General features: G+C 45.0%; 1 protein-coding gene across 1 annotated transcript; it reads left to right on the top strand.

Moving 5' to 3' along the window:
- The first annotated feature begins 5,198 nt into the window (after positions 1–5,198).
- LOC125518504 (disease resistance protein RGA5-like) lies at positions 5,199–9,590 on the top strand. Its single transcript, XM_048683329.1, has 3 exons — positions 5,199–6,013; positions 6,689–8,179; positions 9,461–9,590. Exons 1-3 carry the CDS (start codon positions 5,199–5,201, stop codon positions 9,588–9,590), a joined length of 2,436 nt encoding a protein of 811 aa, XP_048539286.1.
- Positions 9,591–10,411: the final 821 nt, after the last annotated feature.

Below are 10,411 nucleotides of genomic sequence, written 5' to 3'. Positions count from 1 at the left end.
TTTCTGGGAAAGATAACGGTGTGGAGGCAGGCTTGCAGTTTTTCATTCCCATACGAGCAAGAAGTTCATTTGCATATTTTTCCTCATTCAACACTATGCCATCTTGAGTTTTCTTGACCTCAATGCCTAAGAAGAAATTCAAATCTCCTAGATTCTTCAAGGCAAATTCTGAGCTCAGGTCATGCATAAGTGCATTAGTAGCATTCTGTGAGGAGCTTGCAACAATAATGTCACCAACATATATGAGCACAAAAATGAGTACCTTTGCCTTGTTATAAATAAACAAAGATGTATCAGCCTTTGATGCAATGAAGCCAAGACACTTTAACTGAGAACTCAGCCTAGCATACCATGCTCTAGGTGCTTGTTTCAACCCATATAATGCCTTGTCAAGTTTGCACACATAATGTGAAGTTTTCTTGTCTACATACCCTAGTGGCTGTCTCATGTAGACCTCCTCTTCCAGAACGCCATGCAAGAACACATTCTGTACATCTAGCTGTCTCAAACTCCAGCCCCTGAATACAACAATAGCTAAAACAAGTCTTATAGTTGCAGCTTTCACAACAGGGCTAAAGGTATCTTCATAATCTATACCATAGCGTTGTTTGAAGCCCCTTGCAACTAGACATGCCTTGTACCTGTCAATAGATCCATCTGCCTTGTTTTTTATTCTATACACCCATTTACAATCAATAATGTTTTTACCTCTCTGACCAGGCACAAGATGCCAAGTCTTGTTCTTCATAAGTGCAAAATATTCCTCATCCATTGCCTTCTTCCACCTCGGATCATCTAGTGCATCATTCAGTGTTCTCGGTTCACCTAGAATACACAACATTCCATATCGTATAGTGCCATCAGTATGGATTTTTGGATTCTTTATACCTTTTGCAACCGTGTCATCACTCGTGTAGATGTTGTTGGTTGTGTATGCCTGAAGACAGGAGAGCTGTTCACAGAAGATCCAGATGGATCTGCTGCATGCGCCGGCGCAGATGATCCTGCAGAATCCTGTGTGGCCGATCCTGCGGAGGTTGCATTGGTGGCCACAGAATCTGCAGTTGCAGGCGATCCCACATCCACTGTAACCTGCATGCGGGTGGACCGCGAGGCAGATTCGGGCCCGCTTGATGGCGACGTGGCGACGCGCGGCTGGATCGGGCAGGACTCCCGCCCGCGTCTGTCCAGAACATGATCCGAGGCGGATCTCGCCCTGCGATCCGAGGCTGATTGGCGCACAGGAGTTGTGGGCGCCGCCAGATCGCCTCCGTTTTCCGCGCCAAGTTTGTCCTCTTGCGGTGCATGAAATACCACATGGTTTTGATCATTTTGTCCACCATTTTCTTCACCGTTTTCACCGACCTGCACAGGCATAAAAGCAGAGCTGGCACCAGCAGAATTATCAGCATTTTGGTTAGTACAATTGTCGCCCCCATGATCAAAACTCCTAAGATTTTGAGGAAGGAGAAGAATCTCCTTTCGAAGAAGGGCACCGGCATTAGGATGAAGATATGCAAATGGGAAAATGGACTCATCAAAAACGACATCCCTGGATATGTAAACTCTTCCCGTAGGAACATCTAAACATTTTACTCTATGCATTGGACTATATCCTAAGAACACACATCTCTTTAAACGAAACGCAAGTTTAGCGTGTTATAAGGCCTGAGATTTGGCCAACAAGCACAACCAAAGATACGAAGAGACGTATAATTTGGTATAATGCCAAGAAGACGTGTGATGGGTGTTTCAAACTTGATGACCTTACTAGGAAGCAAGTCGATGAGATAGGTGGCAGTTAAGAAGGCTTCATCCCAGAACTTGAGTGACATAGATGCATTTGCTAGCAAAGCAAGGCCTACATCAACAATGTGTCGATGCTTTCTTTCAGCAGATCCGTTTTGCTTATGAGCATGGGGACAAGAAACATGATGAGAGATACCATGTTTTTGGAAGAAAAAATTGAGCTTCTCATACTCACCACCCCAATCTGTTTGCATAGCAATGATTTTGGAGCTAAGTTTGTGTTCAACAAGATTTTGGAAATTGATAAAAACTTGGAATACATCGGATCTTTTCTTTAGCAAGTAAATCTAAGTAAATTTACTGTAATCATCAATGAAGCTAACATAGTAAGAAAATCTGCCAACTGATGTGGGAGCTGGTGCAGTGGATACACTAGTAGAGATAGGGTACGGCAATTGATGACTTTTGGCTTATTGACATGGATCACAAACCGACTCAACACTAGGCTCATATGAGAGCTTATTCTTGCTGAGCACATATCTAACTATGACAGACGATGGATGACCCAAGCGACTATGCCACTTTGTTGAGGATGGCTTGGTGACAGCATGTGCTTGTTTATTGGACCATGATGACGGTGATGATGATATGAGTGGGTAGAGACCTCCCTCACACCGTCCTCTAAGAATGATTCTCCTCGTGGCCAAGTCCTTAACCAAGAAAAAATAAGGATAGAACTCTATGAGAACATGGTTGTCGAGAGTGAATCGGTGAACGGAAAGAAGATTTATGGATGATTCAGGGACATGTAATATATTTTTCAGATGCAAATCTCTAATGGGGTTTTTAACGATTGAACTACCAACATGTGCAATTGCCATACCAGATCCGCTTGCCGTGTGAATTTGGTCGCCTCCATTGTACTTCTCTTGCATTGTCGGCTTGTCGAGCTCACCGGTGATATGATTTGTGGCACCGGTGTCAGCATACCAATTGGTATCCACACCATAGGTTGCTGCATGTGCTCCTTTTTCTTCCTGATCACCATCTTCATAGCGCCACCAGCATACTCGCGCGCCCGTGGATAATGTTTGAGACAAATCTGGCACTCGGGGTAATCACGCCGCGGCTGCTGGTCACGCTGTTGCTGCTGTTGTTGATGACGAGGGCGTCCTCTGTAGCTACCGCCACCACCAGCAGGAGAGGAGGGGCGATCTCCATGGCCACGGCCCCTTCCACCTCGCCCGTGATACGATTTCCCGCGAGCTTGAGGGCGACCTCTGTAGGCCGCGTTTGCTGATGTATGGAAGCCACTTGAAGAAGAATCCCCCAACATCTCTATCCTTTGGTTAAAGGCAGAAATTTGGGCGAAGAGGTCGTCGGGTGTGATCATGTTCTTGACGGCGCCGATGGCTGCAACTACAGAATCATAGTCACGGTCAAGTCCCGCAAGGATGTAATCTACCATCTTAGTGTCTGACACCGGACGACCAGCAGCTGCTAGTTCGTCTCCAAGACTTTTCATCTTCGCCATGTAGGCAGTGCTTGACATGCTGCCCTTCTTGGTGTTGGTGATCGCGATCCTCAGATTAGTAATCCGGGACTGCGATTGGGAGGCGAAGAGCGTTGTCACCATAGTCCACAGCTCGAAGGTGGACTCCTTCCCCACAACCTATGCAAGGATTTCTGGAGACATAGAGTTTAGTAAGTATGACAGAACCTGTTGATCTTTGGCGATCCAGGGTCCATATAGGGGATTTGGCGCCGCGGCAGTAGTTTTATCTGCCTGTGTGATCTCCATGGTCTTGGGTGGAGCGGCGTCGGTGTTGTCCAGGAGCCCGGTCACCTGCGCACCTCACAGAGCCGGAAGCACCTGCGCCTTCCAGAGGATGTAGTTTCCCCGTGCAAGCTTCTCGGATGGTGGCGCACCAAGGTTGAGGGCGACAGCCGTAGATGAAGACATGGAGGCGGTGTTGATGTGGTTTTAGGGTTTTGTTGTGTGGTAGATGTATAGAAAGAGGTAGCTTTGATACCATGTAAGAATCGGAAGCGTTCCTACTCCTCGATGAGGAGCCGCGTTTGGTTTATATTGATATGAAGCAAGACAGCCGTGCCTTGGCTTACAAGTTGGAGAGACCAATCGCTTTGGATTCAGATCGTTACAAGAGGCATCCTCGATAGCTACGAGAGAGAGAGAGAGAAAGATATGATCGTTACAAGAGGTATCCTCGATAGCTACGAGAGAGAGAAAGATATGTTAGTTGAGATTACAAAGTAGAGATAAATTCTAACAGCGACATCGTCCGCCTGCCGACCGTATGTGAGCGCCCCCACCTCGGCGCACGCGGCCGCGCAGTAGCAGTGGTTGAGGTAGTAGTTCATGCACTGCTCCTCCGTGACCAACTGGTACTTCTTGTGGTACACCGAGATCTCCCAGGTGGTGTTAGGCATCTCGGCGAGCGAGAACTCGTTGGAGTCACTGTTCTCACCGCAGCAGCTACGTGGGTCGAACTCCGGCAGCCGCTGTCCTGTGCTGCACGTCGACATAGGTGTCCCCTCTGGGGCACAGGCAACTGAGCCGCTCTTTCGTCTCCACGCAGTAAGACCCTGGGCTGCACAAGCCTTGCCTCGAGGACATTGCCCTGTTGCAGCCTCCCTCATCGGGGAGTGCTCCCGACACTGTCCAAGGCGTGCCCCCACTGCCGTTTCTAGGGCGGGTGTAGGTGCGGACGATGCCGTCAGGGTCCATCCTCGTGTACTGCAAGTAGTTGCCGACGTTGGAACCGTCGTTCGGCAAAATCAAGCTGTGAACGCTGCCATTCTGAAGCGTGTAGTTGAGGAAGCCCCGGTCATCGAAGGTGATGGTGGTGTTGGAGTCCTGGCCGTTGGTTTCCGTAGCCCAGTAGGCGTTGGTCGTTCTGTAGTCAGCTGTGAAGAGGTCGATGTAGAGGACGACGTTGCCATCGGGCTGGGCTGCCAGGCTGAACCGTCCCACATCAGCAAATGGTGGGCTCCATCTGTCATAATCGTCATCAGATGGGCCAAAGCCATCAACTAGTGTTTTTGCGAAAGATTAGGCCAAAAATTAGTGGTTTCTAGTATGAGAGTCGTAAACCGGTGTTTTCTGCAAAACTAGGCGCGAATGTGGTGGTTTTCTGCAATTCACTCTCCATGCTCAGTATATATAAACACAATGGAGTACTAGTTCTCAAATTTTTGAAATGGGTGGATTTACTGAATTAAGACAACCATTAAGCCTTGATAGACAGCACGTACCATGTGCATTTACGGTCAAAGCCTAGATCCACGAGATTAGCTGAACCAATGCAGGTTCTACCATCTGCACTTGATACATGCTAACTGTAGGGCTCTCGAGGAAAAATGTGGGCACAATATATGAGAATCAGTTTCAGTAAAACAAATCAAGCAACCAGCTGCTGCGAACGACCATGGACCTCGCGACGGGGGCCATGGGCAGCCTGCTCCTCAAGCTTGGCCAACTCCTCACGGAGGAGTACAAGCTGCAGACGGGCGTCAAGGAAGATGTCGAGTATCTAAAGAGAGAGCTGGAGAGCATGTATGCTGCCCTCCGCAAGGTTGGGAACGTGCCACGAGACCAGCTCGACAAGCAGGTCAAACTCTGGGCCAATGAAGTCAGGGACTTGTCGTTCATAATGGAGGACATCGTCGACAAGTTCCTGGTGCGCGTCGAGAGAGCTGAGCCAGCCATCAAGCCACGCAAACTCAAGAAGCTCATGAAGAAGATGGGGAACTTGTTCGGCAAGAGCAAGACTCGCCATGAGATCTCGGATGAGATCAAAGATATCAAGGTCCGCGTCAAGGAGGCGGCCGACCGATGTGATAGGTACCGGGTCAACGATGTGGCTGTTAATCCAGTTGGCGCAATCACTATTGACCCTCGCCTATTGGATTTGTACAAGGACCAGAATGAGCTCGTTGGTATTGATGATTCATTGAATGAGCTAACCAAGATGATGAGTGATGGAGATGGTGATGTGTCCAAGCAACTCAAGATACTCTCCATTTTCGGATTCGGGGGCCTTGGCAAGACAACTATTGCCAAAGCAGTGTATGATAAGCTTAAAGCGGAGTTTGATTGTTGTGCTTTTGTTCCAGTAGGACGGAACCCTAGCGTGAAGAAACTTCTCAATGGCATACTCCTTGAAATTGCTGGGCAAAAGTACTTGGATTTGGATAAAAGGCAGCTAATCAACAAACTCCGAGGATTACTCGACAATAAAAGGTACGTGACCTACTATGTAATTTCATATGCTTCAAGTAGTAAATAGGGGGTTGTATGAAAGGCAACCAATCGTTGAACTCCGAGAACAAGAGGTATGCACTCTGTTATGTAGTTTCATATACATCAAATAGTAAATGGGAAAAAATAGCATCGACCCTGAGAAGAAATGAGTTTGAGATGAGTGGAAAATTTGGTTTGAGACATATTACAAGATAAGGGTTTCGATGTCCTATCATCACTCTTGTGTATTTTGGAAAAAATATGTGTACTTGTTTGCGCATGGTAATGTATTGTATCAAGTTTTTCTACCTTCTTTACTATAATTTGGGCTGGGACTTTCGTCGAATCTTCGCCGTTGTTTCATATATTCTAGTACTTCTTACAACTAATGTTAATTCAAAAATATATCTAAGAGTTGAAAGTATCTAGATTCGGAAATGTTGTTAATCAAAACTAGAATTCTGGATGATGAAATGGAATTAAACTCGGCTCGTGCATAGATGTCTCTCTCCAGGACCCCTCCATGTCCTGATTCAACAATGCAACTTTAGATTCCTCAACAAGTAGGCTAACATGCATGCATCCTCTTTTTAAAGATATTTTAAATACTTAGGGGCCTTATAAAATATTTCCACTAATTTGCTATACCTCTTGCGTTATGGATGGCGATGACAGGTATTTGATTGTCATTGATGATATATGGGATACAAAAACATGGGAACTGGTCAAGACCGCTTTGGTGTGTAATAATTGTGGAAGCAGGATAATCACAACTCGTATACTCGAAGTTGCCACAATGGCCAGTGAAGTATACAAGCTACAACCACTTTCTCTTGATTTATCCAAGGATTTATTTGATAGAAGATTATCTTGTGCTGCAATAGAATGGCCTAATCATCTTCCAGCAGAGGTATATGATAAAATTTTACATAAATGTGGTGGTGTACCATTGGCTATAATCACAATAGCTAGTTTGCTTGTCGGTAAACCTGTGGAGCTTTGGTCTAAGGTATACACTTCAATTGGTTTTGGGGATGAAGAAAATGAAGATGTGGAGAACACGAGAAAAATACTTTTATTTAGCTATTATGATCTACCTTGCCACCTAAAGACTTGCTTATTGTATGTGAGCATATATCCTGAAGATCATCTGTTTGAAAAAGATAGTTTGATATGGAAGTGGGTGGCCGAAGGTTTTATCCATGAGAAACCAGGGGTAGGACTATTCGAGATTGGTGAGAGGTACTTCAATGAGTTGGTAAACAAAAGCATGATAATGCCGGTAGAGGAGGCACTAGTATTGGACTTAGGTAAAAATAGCATAAGTGAACTTCCAAAGAGTATTGGTCGACTAAGTCAGCTCAAGTGCTTGAACATCTGCGAAACAGACATTGAAGTGCCATACTGGATCGGGAATTTGACTTCTTTGGAAGAGCTAAGCCTAGGAGAAGTTGATGATGACAACTTTGTGACAGAGCTGTGCAAGTTGACAGAGTTGAGGAAGCTCTACATTTCTGGAATTTTAAAATTATCCAATGATCGCGCAATGAATGGCTGGGCGGAGTCCGTAGCCAAAGTGAGCAAGATCCAAGTCATAGACATTAGTTTAGTTTTAGGGTGTAGAATTTCCCATCATGAAGAGAACCCCTGGGAACGGTATGCCCTCTCTCCACAACTCCGTTTTCTACACATGGCCTACGATGAACCTGGGCTGGTGGCAAGGATCAATCCCTCACTTCTTCCAAACCTGTCCCATTTAAAACTGCGTATATTCGATCCAGATCTGGAGGTTTTTGGAAGTTTCCGTGAGCTTGTTTCCCTCAAGCTGGGCACAAGTTCAGCTCCACATCATGACACCATGGGCCGTGCAGGTGCCTTCCCCAAGCTGAGGGTCTTCACGACACAAGCAACGATTGGTTCGTTTCAAGAGGGAGATATGCCGGTCCTTGAATCTCTTGAGTTCGGCGTTGTAGCACAGTCCAATGATGATGGCATTAGCTTTGATTTTGACTTTGGTAGCCTAGGGAACCTCCCTTTGCTTCAAAAATTCATGGTCACTTTATATGCCCCTCCTGCGGACCACAAGAAGGCTAGGGAAACTGCGAAGCGTGCAATTGATGTGCTTCCCAATCGCCTTAGACATTATATCATGCCAGGGTTTTCCCAGTCACGACGTTGTAAAACGACGGCCAGTGAATTGTAATACGACTCACTATAGGGCGAATTCGAGCTCGGTACCCGGGGATCCTCTAGAGTCGACCTGCAGGCATGCAAGCTTGCCGTGCATCTCCACCTGCGGGAATCAAGGTATGCACACTCCCTTCCCTGCCCTTTTCTTTTTCTTTCTAGACTAGATAAATTAACAGGAATTGCCGATTAACTGTAAAAAAAAGTCGATTACCAATCTGTGTGCACGATACATATATCTTTCTCATCATTTTAAATAGTAACCATTGGTACTCCAAGTATACATTTACTGAGAATTACTCCATATATGCAGGCTGACAGCGGTGTTAACAAATCACCGCGGAAAAAGAAAAAAAATCGGGAGGCTTCCATTTGTTTGCTCTATTATTTATTGTGTTTTAAGCAAAGGAAAAAACACAAAAAAATATCTACTTATTTTACTGTCTTTTCAAGAAATGGAAAATGAAACCGCACAAAGCCAAAAAGAAGTGTTTTTTTTGCTATGTTCTCTTTTTTTTAGTAGAAGAAAAAATTTCCAATATAAATGCTTGTTTGTTTTACTGCCTTTTGTAGTAAAATAAAATGAAAATCACAAAGAAAATCGTTTCTCTACCTTTCGTAGTAATGGAAAAAAATCACACAAAAAAGTTTGTTTTGAGGGCCGAGTAGTTTGTTGCTTCGTTGTTCACTCAGAAAAACAATTCTAAAAGAGGGTCTTGGGGTTTCGTTAAAATTTATTTGGTGTGTGGTTTGGGTTTGTATCCTGGGTCTTGGTCTTCGAGATCATGCGTGCGTGTGTGTGCCTTGTTCTTTGGGTTTTGGTTTTTGGTTTAGTCGGGTTCGATGTGTATATGGGTGTGTGTGGAGTGGGGGTGTAACTCCGCCTATGCTAAGATGGTGGTACGCTTCATGTTGCATAGCCGGTCTCAAGCCCGGAAAAAGGAGGAGGGGCCAAACTCTGCTTATTATGAAATTGTGTGACCATTCTATCTTCTAATGGTTGAATGTACCCATTACCTGTAGCACCTGCAGAACCAGAGTGCGCAGTGGGTTTTTGCCATGTCCCTTTTTGCCACTTAGAGTTCCGTTTCCATTTAGTGTTATTTTTCCTGAGGGTGCAGCTATATCCTGGCTGCCATCTATACCCATCTCGTACATGATGTCCGGGAGATGTAACGGGCAAAAGAAGTATCAGGCATGGCATGTTTATGTATGAAACATTTGATGTAAATGTGAGGATTCAATACCTTCTGTCTGTAGTTTGATTGATGATTTCATATCTGAAGCTCTGGCTGAAAGAGCAAACTTATGCCAGATCTATTGTCTATATGGATTGCTGCACAATGGGCAGTCTCTCATTATGAAGGATCTCTGCCAGAAGCAACGCTAAATTCTGATATTGAAACAAAACAATCTGAAGGCTATATGAGGTCAGATTCTGAATAGATGCTGGTTACCTTCTGCTATTTTAGGGGCACATCTTTGGCTTCTGCTTTATATCAACTTAGGCACATCTACTTCATTAGAACTAGCGGAGACCAGGGTTTAACTATGAACCTCATGACCACTTGCTTATTACAAGTTTCCACAGTTCACATTCTCATTTTCCGGTGTGTACATGCTTCCATGCCACCAGAACCCCAAAAGTACTGCCGTCACCCTTATTTATCAGTTTATTTCTTTTCCTACATATATTATCATTGAAAGAAGTGTGATATAATCAACTTTAAAACTGATCTATAGGGGTTTCCCTGTTTATTTGTGGTGACTACTTTGGTACTTGACCACTATATATTCTTGAATTTATGACGTATATTCTGCTTAATTTCGCTTCAGGCCAAATTTTCTGCCTAGAATTACCCTTGTAAACATATAGGAGCCAGCAAGCAGAGAATCTTGTGGAAACAATATTTGGGAGATAATGAAAGCTTGTTTTGGGATTTTATTTGCCAGGTCTACTTCTTTTTTTCTGAAACGAGGCAAAAGATTTGCCATTTTCATTGATTAAGCAGAAGAGAGTTGCCCGGTTAATTAGCGGAAAACCGGGTGAAAACCTAGATTACAACCCCCACGGGGCACACACAGACGACCTGGCCACAAACGCCAAACAATCGACCGAAGCGTCGAGGACTTGACAGCTCCGATTTTGCTGAAGAGCTTCACATGAGAAAGTTGCACGCCTCGCACCGACCTAGTCCAACGCAACACCCG

This window comes from Triticum urartu, chromosome 7, assembly GCF_003073215.2.
Source record: "Triticum urartu cultivar G1812 chromosome 7, Tu2.1, whole genome shotgun sequence".
NCBI classification, from domain to species: domain Eukaryota; kingdom Viridiplantae; phylum Streptophyta; class Magnoliopsida; order Poales; family Poaceae; genus Triticum; species Triticum urartu.
The sequence above is the reverse complement of the archived record's forward strand: the minus strand, read 5'-3'. Positions and strand labels throughout refer to the sequence as shown.

Excerpts from the sequence above, each read along its gene's own strand:
- LOC125518504 (XM_048683329.1), top strand. The coding sequence starts at position 5,199 with ATGGACCTCGCGACGGGGGCCATGGGCAGCCTGCTCCTCAAGCTTGGC. Across the intron at positions 6,014-6,688 it reads GGATTACTCGACAATAAAAG|GTATTTGATTGTCATTGATG; the intron begins GTACGTGACCTA and ends TGGCGATGACAG. Across the intron at positions 8,180-9,460 it reads ATCATGCCAGGGTTTTCCCA|TTTGATTGATGATTTCATAT; the intron begins GTCACGACGTTG and ends TTCTGTCTGTAG.